A 17981-nucleotide genomic window follows, 5' to 3' on the forward strand; every position below is an offset into this window, starting at 1 on the left:
TGTTGATGATATGTTAATAGCTGGAAGCGACATAAAATGTGTGATAGAAGTCAAATCCTGGATTTTATCACAATTTGACATAATAGACATGGGAGAAGCAGAGTATATCTCAGGAGTGAAGATCATTAGAAATCGTTCAAAAAGGCTTTTGGATTTGTCTCAAGAAGCTTATATCACTAAGATGCTACAGTACTTTAATATGTCAGATTGCAATATCGAATAGATGTCTATAGCAAGAGGTACTGTTTTGAGCAAAAGTATGTATCCCAAGACTCCTGAGGAAATAGCCGAAATGAAGAAAAAAGCATATGCCAGTTCTATTGGTAGTTTGATGTATACTATGTTGTGTACTTATCTTGATATAAGCTATGGTGTTGGCTTAGTTAGTCATTTCCAGTTAAACTCAGGATCGAGACATTGGAAAACGATGAAAAGGATAATTAAATACCTCAAAAGGATAACAAATTATGTATCTATTTTTCAAGGATCTAAGATGAGCTTGAGTGGCTATACAAATGCAGATTGAGAAGGAGACCTTGATGACAGAAAATCCACATCAGTTTACACCTTCTTGCTAAATGGTGGCGCCATCTCATGGAATAGCAAGAAGTAGGCTTATGTAGCCTTGTCGACATTGGAAGTTGTGTGGCTTGCGCATCAGTTGTGCAACAATCTGTCTAATTGAAAAAGGTTCCTAAAGGATTTAAAGATTGCTGAGGATAATGGGAGTCTTGTTATAGTGTACTGTAACGGTCAAGCTAAGGATCCCAAATATCATAGCAAATGCAAGCATATATAATTAAGTATAATTTTGTAAGGGATATTGTGGACAAGAAAATAATAATTCTTGAGTATATCCCTACACGTACTATGTTTGTAGATCCTTATACTAAGACATTGACTAAAGAGTCATTTCAAAGAATGGGAAATCTTTGTGACTTCGTAAAATGTCATTATCTATTCAATGTATAAGTTGTTACATTTTGGATTAAAGTCTCGATGAGCATGTTGGCAGGTTGAGATTATATCACTCATATGGATAATCATCTCTATTTATTGAGTATAAATAGAGGTAAGATCATTACTTATAGGACAACTTATGTAGCTGTGAATAGAGACATACCTATAAGTTAAGGTCGCATTGATAATTGTGTCAAGATGAGATCATTTATGTAATGATCGAAGTAAATGAACCCACCATTTAATAAACCTGTTGAAAGCCAGATTGGAATTCATATGTTGAATTCAGGATTAAACATTAGGTATGTCTAGATCGAAATCTGTACGATGTTAAAATTTGAGAACAACATGCACTCTTTTTTAGTAAAGAGAATAACATCGTAGCATGTGATTCATACCACATGTGCTATGACGACAAGAATGGTAGTAGGAGAATGGATCCCTGTTTCTCTACTATATGAGACCTTTGAGATTATAAGTTAATCTCAGTTTTTGCCCTTAGTGACTATTTACTGTTTACTTGAAGTTTTAATCAGTGTCTGCTACTTTAGCATGTATTCTATGACTATGGATGATTCAGTCTATGGAACAGAACTAGGAAAGCGACTGATTGAAATGAATAGATTCTAGCTAAAAAGGAACATTAAATAGATTTACATCTTTTGATTTTATTCACTGGTCGACATATTTCTGTTATTTATAGAAGTAAATGTGAATATTAAATATAGAACATGCTCTTGACATAATGGTCATTGTATGGGATTAGAGATGTTCATATTGATGTAAATGATGATTATTTAATCTAGGTAAAAAGCAAGACATGGAAATCTCCAAGATAATGGCTATGTGCCACTGGGAGATTGTATGTTTTCTGAATAACGAATATGTTCCGCCAGAAGAGAGGCTATGTGTCATTACGAGAGTGTCTCTAATTCATTTGGAAGAGTGGCTAAGTAAAGTGTAACAACTTTGTTAGCAGTGATAGCTCAGAGAGCAACTATGTAAGTAGGGATGTAAATGAACCAAACGGGTTGCGAGTTATTCGGAGCTCTGTTCGATAAAAATATAGGAGAAAAGAATAGTGTCTATAATGACATTTTAGCCAGCGGTCGATGATCAAGATAGGGCCTTTTACCACTCCCATTCAACAGAGATAGGACAAATGCATTGCAGTCTTACAAGTTTCTGCTACCTAAGTAGAGGAACAATCGATCTTTTGCTCCAATAAATGTTGACAACCAGCAGAGGATCAAGATAGGGCCTTTTTCCACTCCCATTCAACAAAGATAGGACAAATGCATTGCAGTCTCTTAATTCTTACAAGTTTCTTGAAAAAAGTAGAGGAACGGTACAATGATTTGGAAAAATGGAAGCCACTTCGGTCTCTTAATTCTTACAAGTTTATTGCGAACGAATACAGCTAGACGTCACAAATGATTCTATCTTGCTAAGTCTGATTGTTGAGTCATATGAATAAATATAAGCCACTTCCAACAAAAAATCGACTACGTATCTCCATCTGAATAGTAAATAACAAACAAAAGGGGATGGGACGAAAGAAAACCTAATGAATATGTTGGCCCTTCTACAACCTTCCTAGTGGAGCAGAGGACGAGTATTGATCCACTCGGTAGCATCAGCGGGGCTTTTTCTGAAGTGAAATATACAAAATGAAGATTTGAAAGAATGAATAGCTTAAAGCAATTGATCCCGTCGTGGACTCCTTGATAGTCAAGATAAGATTTTCCATCAGTGACTTCGATCATGCTTTGTCAAGCCAGGAGTTGTGAATGACACGAGATTGCTGCTTGGAATTCCTTTTGGCATAGACCGAGAGAGGCAACAAGGCTTAGCTTACCTGCTCTCCAATGAGATCTAATCCAACAGCAAGGAAAGTGATTCCTTGAAACAACAAGAAATAGAAATGAATCCCCTGTGCAGACAATAAACTTCGTACAGAAGCAATTAACAAAATAATAGCAAGAGCAAGCTCCTTCCGGTATAGGCGATTCATCTTGGCTTTCCCTGCCTTCTTAGTGACGTCCAGTTTATTTAACTCAGTAAGACCAGACTCTGAGGATGACCTGTGGATGCTACTTTCTACAATAGGCTCGGGATCTTTTTGGATGTATGCGACCAAATCTGCTTCTGATGACCTTCCTAACTTCTTAGTAACTATCCATTCGTATGAACTTCCAAATTTGAAAAGTCCAGATATCATAGCATGGAATTTGGTCACAGACATTGTATTCTCGAAAAGAAGGTATGGTACTATAAATGGGAATGACTTTGGTGCTGGAAGTATGCTCATAACAGACATTATACCAGGTACATAACAGACAACCCACGCTGGCAAATGAGCTTCTGGCAGGAACATCGACAAAGGGAGTATGATACAGAACAGAGTAAACGAGTAGAATGGCAAGATCAGCTTCCTCAAAAGGAAGAAAAGAAAAATTAAGTTAGCCTTCTTAAAGAGACTTACCTGTCATATAGAGAAGCAACATCAGTTCAAAATTTTAAATAAAATTGGTCATTTCAAGTCCTTGTTTACAGATACTGGACTAGACCTCACCTTCGCATGAAGGATGTCAAAGAAACACAAACGAAACAGCTGCATTGGGCCTGAATGCCACCGGTGTTGCTGTTTCTTATAAGCCTCGTAGGATTCTGGCAGTTCACAAAGACACTGCACAATCAATTTGAATAAATACATTGTCAATAAAAATTCACACAAAAACAAATTAAAATAAATATGAAAAAAAATTTGAACTTTAAGGAACCTTGACATCATTGAGAAAAACAAATTTCCAACCACAAAGGTGAGCACGGACGGCAATGTCCATGTCCTCAACAGTGGTTCTCTCTAACCAGCCACCAGACTCTTCAAGAGCTTTTATTCTCCATACTCCAGCTGTTCCATTGAAGCCAAAGAAATTGATAAATATTCCATTGACTTGCTGTTCAACCTCAAAATGGAAAGACAAATTTATGTTCTGCAGCCTTGTGAGAAGGTTTTCATCCTTGTTTACAAAGGACCATCTAGCTTGTACAAGTGCTACATCATCATTACCCTACAGAAAATATTCAAGAAGAAATAAAATCAGGACAAAGTTGCAATCATCTACCATTAAGGCTACATGCTCATTGAAAAAAGTTGTTAAACTTAGCCTTTGAGATATCGGAAAACATTTTGGAGGTCTGAGAAGTATTCACAAATATTTCAAGGTGCATATTGTTGGTGTTGAAAGCACTAGATAATCCAACTTATGTTTCAATATTGACAAAGGTTCAAAATTAAGAGTTATTGTGATCTAACAAGCTTAACTAAGTGTGCAGAAAAGTCCTAGTTGAGGCTAGGCAAAGAATTCCTTGTCAAGTGGATTGGGCAACGGGTCATGGTCAAGTGGATTGAGCAAAGAAGTCCTGAGTGAACTGGGCAAAAGTCTTGGTAGATCGAGGACGTCAGACAGAAATGGTCGAGGATACTAGACGGGGAGCCCTAGAAGTCATAGACGCCAGGCAAAAGTCTAGACGGATCGAGGATCGAATGTCAAGCGGGATGTCCCGAGGGTCAAGATCAAAACAAAAATTCAAACAGGTCAGGAGAACTAGATGTTTGGCAACTAGTTAAACTCTCTTGAAAGGAGTATGTGAGGACGCATTTCCCATTAAAGAAAATATAGACATTGGTCTGACCTAGGATTTCAGCGAAATCTGAAAGTCAGGACCGGACAGTTCAAGACTGTCTAAGACACTTTTGTATTTATATTTCATATTATGTAGGTTGTGCTAACTCTGCGATGCAGGAAATCAAAACTGAAATTAAGGCTTCCAAACGGCCGGAATGTGTCTAGGTCGCCCGAAAAGGATCCAGGTGCCCGGAATGACCTGAATCCAGCCACACAAGCAGCTAAGTTGGCATACCCTGGTTGGTCGGCACACGTCATATTCCAAGTGCCTGGAAGGCATCCAAGTGCTCGAGAATGGATAGAGATGACTTGGATAGAGGTTCGTCAAGGTGCAGCCGCATCAGCGGCCCAGGCGTCCAGAAGGAATCAAGGTGCCTAGAAGGTGGATAATCACCAATGAAGTCAGATCGGATCAGATCGACACAAGGTGCCCGAAAGGGATCTAAGCACCCAGAATGCCCTATAAAAGAAGGCTTCGACAACCAGTAGCTCATACACCATTCTTCTACGCTCAAACAACCCTCGTGTTGCTCCAAACCTTCACTACGACACTGAAACGCTACTCCAACAACAACGTCAAGTCTACATTCTTTCCAAGTTATCGATAAAATTGTTCATTTATTATTACTTGCATTTCATCATTTGTAATCGGAGTTTCTTGTACTTGACGAATCTATTAGTGAATTGTCAAACGAAAACACTCAGCGAGTGCGGACCATAGGGCTACGAACCAAGTAAAAACAAAGTGTCTTAATATTGTTTCCGTTTTCTTTTAATTCCGTTGCATTATCTCTTGTGTTTTTCGAAAAAAGTGAAAAAGCAATGCGCGCTATTGACCACCCCCTCTAGTGTTGTTTTCAAACCTACAATTGATATCAAAGCGGGAACACTATGAACTGGTGCAACCACCTTTTCAAGAATTTTTCATTATTTTCATTTTTCCATTGTGTCAATCAGAATCGGTTCAATCACCACTTCTAATCCTTTTTCTCGCTCATGGTTTTTTGTTTTTCGAAGTTAGTGCAACAACACTCGAGTTAATTTCGTTCTCGCATTACTCTCCTCCCGCACTACTAATCCAAGACAAAGTCTTGGTACAAGTTTCTCCATTTGTTTGTTTTTTTGCAAGATTTGTTTTCATGGTCCATTAAGAAGGCTACAGTATCGCCTGCCTCTTTTTTCCGACGAGGACTTCGACTAAAGGCTAGATGAAGTTCCACCTAAATACCCAAGTGGAAATGTGAATCATCATCCAAACTGGGTTTGCACTACTGCTCGACAGAAACGGAATACCGATAGGATGCGAGAACAGTTTCCACACATGATGAAGACAATCGGGGTGAATGCTAAGGTGACCCTACAATGCAGCCTAGCTAGAAAAGAGCTGAACCGGATCAGACCCTTCAAAAGTGCCAAAGACCTTTAAGAGAAGTTGATCAAATTACATGAGAGAACTTCCGAAGCCAAAGTAAGTAAAAGAGATTTAATTTTCAATAAATTGTATAATATTAAAATGCAAAAAGGAGAATCAACAAATCAGTTGCATGCCCGAATTGAAGATCTACTCAACGACTTTCACTCAATCAGACAAAAGGCGGAGAATCGCGATGTAATAACATACACTCTCAATGTTTTTCCTAGGAATACCTTGTGGCATCTATGGTAGATGTTTACAAGGTTTCCAAGGATCTTTCAATTCTTAGACTAGATGAGTTATTTTTCGAATTTGAATTGCATGAGCAAACTAATACACTCCAAATCGAGAAAGGAATTGCTTTGCTAGCAGGAAAAATCAAGATGAAGGAACAAAAGTATCACTCCCGATTCAAGCCCAAGTCCGAAGACGAATCGGACTACGAAGACGACAACGAGATCACCGCCGAACAAGTCAATCTAGTTCAGAAATTGTACAAGAAAAAAAGAGGCTTCACCAAACGCGAAATCAAGAAGGTGATCCAAACGAAGGGCAACTAGTCAAACCAAGCCAGACTCCCCAAAAAAGCAAGTTAGACCTTACATGTTACAGGTGCAACCAGAAGGGGCATTTCAAGTCGGAGTGTTCAAATCTGAAAGACGCTAAGAAGCAAAGAAGAAAGAAGGCACTGCAAGCTACGTGGGACGAATCTTCGTCGGAAGACTCGGACGAAGGAAAGCAAGCCCAAGAAGGCATCCTTGCATTACCAACATCATAGCAAGTGATCGACACTGAGTCTGAGACTAAATCCGAAGTCAAGTCCAAGTTAAGCCACGAATCTGTATCCGGTTCAGAAGGTTCCAACACTGCTGTAAGTACTGCTTTAGTAGATAAATTTTATAACATGATTTCATATTTAACTTGTAAGTTAGTCAAGTCTAACGTCCGGATCGAGTCATTCCAAAAGGAAGTAAAAACCCTTAAGGAGGAGATTAACCCAAGTCCTTTGACTGAATCAGTTCAAAGTGGAATTTTAACTCAAGTCCAACAACTTGAGGAAGAAAATTCCACATTGAAAACTCAAGTCAGAACATAAGGATTCATTGGAACGGTTTACTTTGAGTTCTAAAACTTTTAATATAATTCTTAAAAAATAAAGAGTCGTATACAATCGATCCGAACTATGATATAAAGTTAAGTCACGTTTCAAATCATATTTATCAATTGTTAATCGAACTACTACAAACCAAGTCCAAGCATGGGTCTCTAAATCAAACTTGATTAATCAAGTTGGAACAAATCAATATTAGATTCCCAAGGGTCAAATTCATTATCTAGATAGACCTTATTGAGATTATGATTCGGCGGAGCCAATAGAAAAATTATTACTATTTTTAAATAAACTTGCATGTTTGTTTGATTTACCACTTTATTTACTTGCCTATTTTTTGTTAACATAGAATGTTTAGATAAGGACTTAGGCTTGACTGAGACATGATCAACCTAGTACTAGGGTGGGACGAGATAATAGTATGTTAGGAAAACTTAGTCTAAGAGTTATGTAGTGTAAAGCGTACCCTATTTGATCTACTTAGCTAAATAAAACTAACCGAAACTACCTCGTCACATCCTAGACTAGTTAGACTAGGATTTTTCAAAAAGAACATTAAGTTATGATTTCTTAAAAAAGCTTTGTCTAGAAATGATCGTTGCTCCGATATCCAAGAAAGCTCTGTGCCTCGCCCAGCCTGGAAACCAATTTTTAAAATGTGCACTTAATTGACTAATTGTTAAACCTGAATTTAACTCAAATGTCAATCAATCCATAAATTTCAAATTAAATCAATAAAGATAAAATTAACAATCATTTCACAAAACATATAAGGTTCCTCTTTGAAAATCTAGAAAATAGTGAGATGGACTTAGATCAAATTGAATATTAGCTCAATTAAACTTTAATTAATCAAGCTTAAATTAATTAAATCAATTAATTAACTTTAAATTAACCTAAAATTAATTAAACCTAAATTAAATTAACCTTAAATTAATTAAACCCAAATTAACCTTAAATTAATTAAACCCAAATTAACCTTAAATTAACCTTAATTAAAATTAAATTAACTCCAAATTAACATTAAATCAAACTTAAATTAATTAAACCTAAATTAAATTAACCTTAAATTAATTAAATATAAACTAACCTTAAACTAAATTAAAACTTAGTTAACACCTATTTAATTAATTAATCCGAAATTTACATAATTAATAACCCAAACTAATTAATTAAAGTAAGTAATCCAAATTTAATTTAATATCTAACTTAATTAGTTAAAAATAAATTAATCTAACTTTATTAATTTAAACTAAACTTAATTAAAATTAAAACCAACTTAATTAAAATTTAAATAAACTTAAACAAAACCTAATTAAAATTAAAATTAACTTAATTAACCTAAAACCATGAATTTAATCAACACGCTCGAGGCACCTGTAAATAATATAGGCGCCCTGACTCGCCTAAAACAAGGTGCCTGGATTCAATCCAGGTGCGCCCCACATCGCTGCTAAACAAACTCGCCTACGGTTTTGTTAAACCGCCCATAGTTTTAGGAATAAGGGCATGGTTCACTTCCATGCGCCCCAAAACGCCTCCTATACAACGCCTGGAACCGTCTCCAAGCGCCCATATTTTGCCTATATAAGGCACTCGAAGCTTCAGCTCCGGGCGGCCAAACAGAATATTACCCTTGGTTTTCTTCCTAAATCTTAAGCCTACTCCGCTTTTGAGGTCATCATTTCTTACATAATCATCCGAAAAATGCCTCGGTAATACTCTTAACTCAAACTAATTCAAAATTTAATATTTTTAATCTTTCAATTATTATTAATAGGGTTAAGAGAAAGAACTCTAATGTTGGCACCTCTCAAACCCCTAGTATTGATCCTAGATTTCCTACAGAGGAACTTAGGACTGGGTTTCTGTCCATATCATATATGCCTCTTCACTCTAGATACATCTGTTGAGTTAATTGAGTATTATAGTCTATAGAACATAGTTTATTGTTCCAATTCAGTTAACAAAGCTTTGTGTGCTAAACTATACAATAACTTGGTTCGAGTCGATGACCTCACCTACACCACTAGGTTAGCCGATAGGCACTTTACACTGTCCCCCACCATCATTAGAGAGCATTTAACACTTAAACCCTTATCATGCACCTTTTTATGTTACCCTTCTAGAGACTTACCATTTGGTGATCCCTACTCCCATATTAGGCTAGATACAATATACTCATATTTTTTCGGAGAGAGAGTAACCACTATGACCCAATTGCGATCCATTACACTTCGAATTCAGGACTACATTTTATATAGGGTACTAGTTCTGTACATTCTGCCCTGACCACTAGAAATATTGTCATGATGCAATCATTTCATTCTTTTCTACTTAATGCATTATGTCATAAGCTTAACATAGATATATTAGTTTATATATGTTTTATGTCATCATTACTCGACCAGTATTAGCACTAGCAGAGGATTCACATGCCTTACTACCACATTTTGACTTCACTTTTAGCATCATTAGGTTTCGATGTCACCTTATGTGATGTCAAAAACCTAAATAGGTTATGACATAGAAGATGTTAGAAACCTTTCTTTAGCTAGTGTTCATATAGATGATGAGGGAGTCATGTCATAGAAGAGAGAGGACTAGCATCAACCTGACCCAGAGGATCAACCTCATCCTAACCCAGATCCAACCCCAGTAGAGGACCTACCTGATCTTCTTGCTGATCTTCTTTAGCTTCCTCCACCCCTGGCTCCACCTACTTTAGAGGACAAAGTCACTAGCCTTAGGAGTCTGCCACTGGTCTCCGACAAAAGATTCATAGCCTTGGGGGAGAAGCAGACTCAATACCTCCAGCTGATAGATTTTCTTAAATCTTGGAACTCAGATCCCCCATCCACCATCTTCACAGTAGACTGCCAGATTTTATGTCTTCAGACCGATTTGTATTTTTTTTAGCTACACTGACTTAGCTTTGACTTTTTGACTGTAGTTGACTTTGTTTTCGCTTTTTAGCTTGAGTTTGACTTTAACTTATGCTCATGATGGTTGACTTATACATTTCTAATAAAAATTTCAGTAGAATAAGATATTTTCAACCTTGTGTTTTAAAAAACCTTGTTTTTCAAAACTATCTTCTTCAAAATTGAAAGTATAAAACTATTTTTTTTAGGGATTTTGTTTTCATTTTTACATTTTTCAAAATAAATTGGACTTAGCCTAGGTTTCCCCTAGAAAGCATGAACCTATACATTTAAGCCGCCAGCATCTCACAAGCACATTAGAATTACTTTACTTGTGTATTAAAAAAAATTAGAATGGTGTGAGATGTTTAGGATCAAGCCTGGATTTCAGATACTTATATTAGTGTATATCATAAATCTGGACTAAAATACCATCAAGTAATCACTAGTTGAACATTTTTACTTAACTTGACTAACCAAGTGAAAACTACAATATTTTGGTAGTTAGTTAGTAGCTAAAGGTTAGACATTTTTTCAAGGAAAATAGATGAAGTATTTTTACATTATTTTTCAAAATTACTAAATATTTTTTTTAATCATGCTTGGACTATAAGAAAATCATTCTTTAATTGCTAACTTGGAATAAAAAGGCATTTTGATTAATTATTTTCATGCATAAGTTTTTTTGCTAAATTCTATTATTTGAATCAAATAAATCATTAATTTTTCTTCAACAAATTGAGTGACATCTAAAAAAAACGAGTAATTTTCTTCAAAAAAAAAAATTGTAAATTTTCAAAATTAAATGTTTTGAAAAATACCTATGTTTTGATTTTAAAATATTTTTTTCAAACTTTACTTTTTCCTCCTATCAAACTTTTTGAATATGACAAAGTGAGATAGAAAGGTTAAAGATAATTGATTTCTAAGATAAAATAGATTTTCAAAATATAGATTTTGAAAATATACTTTTAAAATTTTCAAAATATGCTTTCAAGCTTTTGAGGGGAGAATGTTAAATTAAGGAGAGCATTTTTTAAAATTTGCTTACATCTTTTAAAATTTCCTTACTTTAAAAAGTCAAAAGCATTTAACATTTAAAAAACTAAACTCAAACTTTTTGTTTTGAAAAGTTTTTTTTTTATTAAAATTCGTCTTTAAAATGCTATGTTTTACTTAACTTTGAACTAGCTTATCATAAATCAAAAAGAGAGATATTGTTGATGCTGAAAACACTAGCTCATCAAACATATATTTTGATATTGGCAAATGTTCAAAGTTAATAGTTATTGTGATCTAACACGCTTAACTAAGTATGCAAGAAAATCCTAGTCGAGACTAGGCAAAGAAGTCTTGGTCAAGTGAATTGTGGATTGGACAGAAGTCTTGGTAGATCGAGGACATCGGACAGAAGTCATAGGGGTCGAGGACACTAGACAAGCAACCTTAGGGTTGTAGATGCCAAGCAGAAGTTTAGAAGAATCGAGGATCGAATGTCTAGTGGGAAGTCCCGAAGGTCAAGATTGGATGTTGAGCAAAAGTCCAAACAAGTGAGGAAGACCAGATGTTTAGCAACATGTAAACTCTTATAAGAGGAGTAGATAAGGACGTGTTCCCCGTTGAGGGAACAAAAGACATCGGTCCAACTTAGGATTTCAGTGACATCCAAAGGTTAGGACCGGATAGTCCCGAGACTGTCTAAAATATTTTTATATTTATATTTCATATTAAGTCTGTTGTGCTAACTCTGTGATACAGGAAATCAAAGCTGAAGTTTAAGGCATTCCGGCACCTGGAATGGATCCAAGCGCCCGGAGGTCCGGCAATCATAAAGGATCCAGATGCCCAGAATGCCTGAATCCAACCACTAAAGCAGTTAAGGTGGCATACCTTGGTTGGCTAGCACACATCAGACTCCAAGCGCCTAGAAGGGATCCAGGCGTCCGAGAATGGATAAAGACAACTTGGATAGAGATTCGTCGAGGTGTAGTCACATCAACGGCCCAAGCGCCCAAAAGGTGGATAATTGCCGACAGAGTAGAATCAAATTAGGTCGACTCTAGGCGTCTGGAAGGGATCCAAGCGTCTCAGACATCATTCTTCTATGCTCAAACAACGCTCATGCTGCTTCAGACCTCCGCTACGACACCGAAACGTTACTCCAACAACAACTCCAAGTCTACATTTTTCCCGAGTTGTAAGTAAAATTGTTCATTTATTATTAGTTGCATTTCATCATTTGTAATCGGAGTTTCTTGTACTTCTATCAATAAATTGTCCAACGAAAGCACTCAGCGAGTGCGGGCCTTGCAATCGTTAGGTTGTGAATCAAGCAAAAACAAAGTGTCTTACTCTTAGGCTCTTAGCATTAGTTCTATATTCTTTTAATTCCATTGCGTTATCTCTCGTATTTTCTAAAAAAGTGAAAAAGTGATGCGCAGTATTCACCCACCCCCAGCACTGTTTTCGATCCTAGACATATGTCTGTTTGCTAAAGCCAATGATGACTTTCTAGAATTTACATGGCCGGGAAAAGCATGATAAAATCGTGTTCTTGTTTCAAAGCATGAATTCAGGTTAAATCATGTTGTCACTTCTCAACCATGATATTCTCCAACTTAGCAGAAATGTTGTTTTCTACTCATCAGATGAGGAAGAAAAATGATACCTTAAAATGTGGGATTGTCTTTCTTAAGAAATCAGGTGCTGGCTGAAAATCTGCATCAAATATTGCGACAAATTCATAATCCTTCACATAATCACAGTTCATGGCAGATTTTAGGTTCCCAGCTTTGTAGCCTGTGCGAATAAGGCGGTGCCTATATATGATATGTACGCCTTTCTGCTGCCATTTTTGCACTTCAGTGTTTATAAGACGTTGGACTTCCACATCATCAGAATCATCTAATACTTGAACTAGCATTCTCTCCCTTGGCCAATCCTGAATGCAAACTGCTGCTATTGATTGTTGGTAAACCTGTTTCAGGATTGAACTAATCATAGTAAACAAATGTACTATCCACCCTTTTCAACAAAATAACTGGCAGTTTCTTGTATTTAAAGTAATGAATATTCATAAACACATATATACTATGGAAAAGGAAAAAATGCTTATAACAGATAAAAACTTGTTATATATAGGTTAAAGTAGTCAATGTAATAAAAATATTTAATTACTTTAATTTTATACTAGTGATATAATTTTGCATAGAGCTCCAGCTCACTAAAGGATAATACTCATTTAGCCAACTCAAATAGCTGGGACAAACACAACTTGAGTTTGATGATGATTATAATACATGATTAGAAAAAAGAACTAGCAGGCTAAGAACATCCGCATCTGCTTTCTTATCCAAAATGCATAATTTAGGAGAAAAAAGTTACTTTATTAAAATCTAGTCAACTTGAGAAAGCCATGAAAAATTTGATCGATCTAGCCTTCCTATTAATCCCAGATTAATTCTTAGAGAACCAAAGATGGGAAGGAGAGAGTCTTCAGCTTATTAAATTATCTAATCTCACCATTATTCAAGATCCAATACAAAATCAAGAATTACTAGTTCAACCTTATCATCACTATTTAGACTCAATGTCTCACCTATCTTTCTATTTATTATTGTAGATCAGAGAGAAAGTAATACCTCACTCAATCAACAATGACCGCAAGACTTCCCTTCCTTCAACTAAATCCACCCTTTCTTCAACTAACAAAACAATTTGAACACAATGATGGGTCCAACTACATCCTATAACATTAAATAATGACATTTTTACTAAAAAAAACTATTGAAAATTTATTGTTATTGAGAATCTACACAATGATCCTATTATCCATTATAATTTATATTCATTAATTTCATATTAATAAATGTCACTATTTGTATATTGCGTTATTAATAATTGGATATGTAATGACCTATAATAGACATTCTTCTTAAGAAGTTAGAACATTTGTTGTAATCAATTTTGATAATTATGGCCACACAACATTCTGGATTCCAAGGGCATGCAAATGGTACAAAAAAATACAAATAAACATGAGTCAAATTTGGATTTAATACAACTAGAATAAGACATAAGAAAGGCACACAGCGAAGAGCATTCCATTAACAAATGGAAGAAAGAGGAATAATAATCTTCAAATATTTCCTTGGACATTACAGAGTAGTTTGAATTTCTAATAGCAAGCATTAAAACGTTATAAGATAGATTACTTTTTTAATAAGAATCAAGGCAATACTCGTATATCTTATGAACCCTGACATGGCTTTCCGTATGCAATATTTCAGAGGTCCGGTTCAAGGATGGTTGTTGAGTATTAAACCATTCTAACGAAAGATGTAAATTGGAGTTGAGTATAGCTAAACAACTTGCATGATCAGACTGGCAATGGTGAGAGAAACTACTATACTATCTTCTTTCTTTCTTTATTATATATTTTTTAGTTTTTTTTATTGATATCAGAAGACTTAAAAATTGAGGTCAGGCCTTCAAGTGCCACCAGGATTATTTCATTATGACCACATCACAATTTTTGTGAGTCAACAGAGAAGTCTTTGCAGTGCACCTGTGACTTGGCATATAACTTTGTGGGTATGGGTTAGGCATAATAGTGTATTCATCATACAGTTGATCTACATAATAGGTGGGTCATGCCATGCCACCCATGTAAAGATTATGTCATGTTTAGTTGGCTAACATATTAAATTAAACAAATTGTGTTAAGTTCACATTTATCAGTTCATGGTTCTAAAACCAACTACTATGATCCAATGACCTAAACTTTCATCCTCACAATAACATTGAAGATATATGCCCTAGAAAAATTTGAAAGGCATATACTTGGAGAGACCATCTACTATGATCCAATGACTTAAACTGTCACCGGTACAATTTGCCATAGAAGATATCTCCCTAGAAATTTTGGGAAGGCATATAAATGAATGCTCAAAAGACATGACAATATTTCCAGTTTTCATAAACTTTAATCTCATTATTTAGATACAAAACAAAATTTACTAAACACTTATTCAGATGTCACATGGCACAAGGAAAATTTTAAAACTTTTAGCTGCCTTAAGTACAGTTTTGGTGCCTATAGATATCTTCCAGAAGTAATACCATTCAGAATCAGATAATATTTGTGTTGACATGTGTTTAAACTTTAAAATTTAAAGATATCACATTAGCTAAAAGTGTGCATTCAGCAGGATAATTGTCAACTACACTTATGCTCACTACAAATCACTCTGTGATCTCTAAGCGAACTTCCAAATTCTTTCTTGATACTAGCAGATGGTTAGTTGAGAACAAGTGCAACATTAGCTGAAGTCACAAAACATATCAAGTAGATAAGTCTTGGAGAAATAACCAAATAACCAGGCTATGCAATTAATGGATACAAAAATTAAAAGATATGAAGGAACAACAAGAGCAATCAGCACACAGATACACAAGAAAAAGATGGCATATAAAGTATAAAGGTTTAAGCAATAATTAAATATTCTATTACTTGGAAGAAAAGTATAGTAGTGAAAAAAACAAGTTATACCTCATTAAAACAAAAATTTTGGATGGTTCATTAACTTCATTTCATAACTTCCCTTCATACATCAAGGAGGGTGAATCATGAAGCAATTAAAATGAAGTTTTGTGTTATAAAACAAATTAGGAGAGCAATATATAATGGGAAAATTAGATTAAAATTTAACCAAAAGTATAATGATGGACAAAATCTAGAACATCACATTATCTTAAAATATACACTTGGGTAAACTGATCATTTTCATTTAATTTAAGCAACTTGATAGGACATATCAGTGATCAATAAAATGTTAAACCGAAGTTTTGTCCGTTTGGTGATTGATCTTGCAATTTTGTTGAATAAATAAAGATCGTCATTTAATACACTAAACAATTTTTGAAGATCACTGATTTGCACTGCTTAAGGTATGGTAATAAGTAGTGGTGTGCTAATCGAAAAGAGAATATTTATCCATGAGTGCCGAACTCTTATAGATTGTTGGCCATTTTCTATGCACAGTAATCTTCATGTGTGTGTGCATATACCAAGTTCTCAACCAAGGAAGAAAGTTAAAAGAACAATAAATAAATATAACAAAGAAATGTGAATGAAAAGGAAAAATATAAGAGCGAGATAAATGGAAAAGATGCATAATTTGGAAGATAATCAGAGCGACGGGAGGAAGGAACCTATATCAACTTACTTCTCGCTCGTTGCACATCGGGATCTGGAGCAGAACCATCGGATACTCATCAAAATTGATCGTGTTTGCACCTTCCAAATCCCCCGCACTTCCATACTCGACCAATGCGACGGGCTTCAAGCCTCGGAGTCTAATATAGAAGCAGCCAAGCGTCAAGACGAGCCGATCCACCGACTGCACAAGAAATAACACAATGCACATGTTGGCCAACGCCTGTACCGGAGGCGCGAGGTACGTCACCCTGATCATGAGCCAGTTGGCGTAGATGAACTCCAGGGCCTCGGCGGACGAGGCATATGACGGGGGGTTGAAGTGCCAACCCTTGAAATACGCGATCAGCTCGAGGACGAGGAGGAGGATGGCTAGGACGAGGAAGCCTCGGATAAGGCGGTAGAGACGCGAGGCGGGGGCGGGCCGGTGGGTGAGTGTGGAGATCCGCCGGGCTGCAGTGCGGAGGAGGCCGAAGAGACGAGAGGGGAGGGAGGCGAGGAGGAGAGCCGAGCCGAGGAGGCGGAGGAGGAGGAACCAGGACAGCTGACGGGGGCTGCGTCCGCGGAACTTGCCGCCGTCGGCAGGGGTGGTGGGCGTACCGATCTCGACGGCGGTGGAATCGAAGGAGGCGTACCCGGCCGCGGTGGCCGGCAGCGGCGAATGAGGCGCGGAGGGCGAGAGGAAGCCATGGGCCTTGAGGCGCTCCTTGTTCCACCATTCTTGGAACTCGTAGTTGGGCGGCGGAGGAGCCATCGGCGCGACGAGATCTCTCCCGCTCCCTTCCTTCCCCTCTGCTTTCGCACTCTTTCCTCGATCTAATTGGGGCAACAGCAGCCAGGAGGGGCAAAATCGGAAATGCAGTTTAATTTATTCGGTGAGAGGATACCCGAATTCGGAGGCCTCCGGATTAAATGCAAGCCCCGTCACATGATACGGCTGCATTGCCAATGGAAAGTCGAAACTCTTGCTTTTGCGGCCTAATTGAAGAGTGATAGATATTGTGCCATGTTGTTTTGCAGCGAGACTTGCATCGGATCCGAATCAGGAGAAGGAAGAAGCAAGTAAGCAACACCGCACGTGGTCTCCGCAGTCACCGACGGTGGCAATGGGGCCCGCCTCTTGTAGGGATCCCGTCCAGGTTCGAGAAACGGGCCCACCAAAAAGTAAAGATGCCTTGTGGGACCAGGGAGGTACGAGCGGTTGCGATAGGGTTAATTCGATCCCTACCTGTACAGGCACTGCCCCCAACTTTTCACATTGGGATGGTGGGACCCACACTTAAGTAGTGAATCCCACCATCTCATTGTGAGAGATTGGGGCAGTACCTGTACAGACAGGGTGAAATTTACCTTGCGATAGGCGGGTCGCCCATTGCCCGCGGCGGAGTTATGAAATTTGTTACAGGATCCGAGTCCCCGTCGCTGTTTAAAGCGAAGCGGCATGTGCAAGCAGTCCATTCTAGTCAACGGGTCATGTGAACGACGACCGTTTGGTAGCAGTCAAAATCACTTTGCTAATCGCTTTAATGTTTTATTTATTTAAAAATTATGTCATTAAATACACTTATAAGGCTTAGTAAATATTAAAAAAAACCAGGGCGATGATGCGGGGCGTCTTTTTAATTTTCTAAATATTTAAAATTTAAATCTTAATTTTAATAAA

The 17981-nt window shown here is 36.9% G+C and overlaps 1 protein-coding gene across 2 annotated transcripts; it reads right to left on the bottom strand.

Moving 5' to 3' along the window:
* Nucleotides 1-2206: 2206 nt before the first annotated feature.
* LOC122015243 (probable xyloglucan glycosyltransferase 6) lies at nt 2207-17152 on the bottom strand. 2 transcript variants are annotated; one of them, XM_042572026.1, is made up of 5 exons: nt 16329-17152; nt 12770-13078; nt 3744-4034; nt 3536-3649; nt 2207-3391 (listed from the first exon to the last, which is right to left on the bottom strand). In XM_042572026.1, exons 1-5 carry the CDS (start codon nt 17070-17072, stop codon nt 2810-2812), a joined length of 2040 nt encoding a protein of 679 aa, XP_042427960.1. In that variant the 5' UTR covers nt 17073-17152; the 3' UTR covers nt 2207-2809. The 2 variants fall into 2 exon arrangements, with proteins under 2 accessions (XP_042427960.1, XP_042427959.1); XM_042572025.1 differs by having other exon boundaries at nt 2207-3445.
* Nucleotides 17153-17981: the final 829 nt, after the last annotated feature.

Source organism: Zingiber officinale, chromosome 8B (genome assembly GCF_018446385.1).
Source record: "Zingiber officinale cultivar Zhangliang chromosome 8B, Zo_v1.1, whole genome shotgun sequence".
In the NCBI taxonomy this organism is placed as follows: Eukaryota; Viridiplantae; Streptophyta; class Magnoliopsida; order Zingiberales; family Zingiberaceae; genus Zingiber; species Zingiber officinale.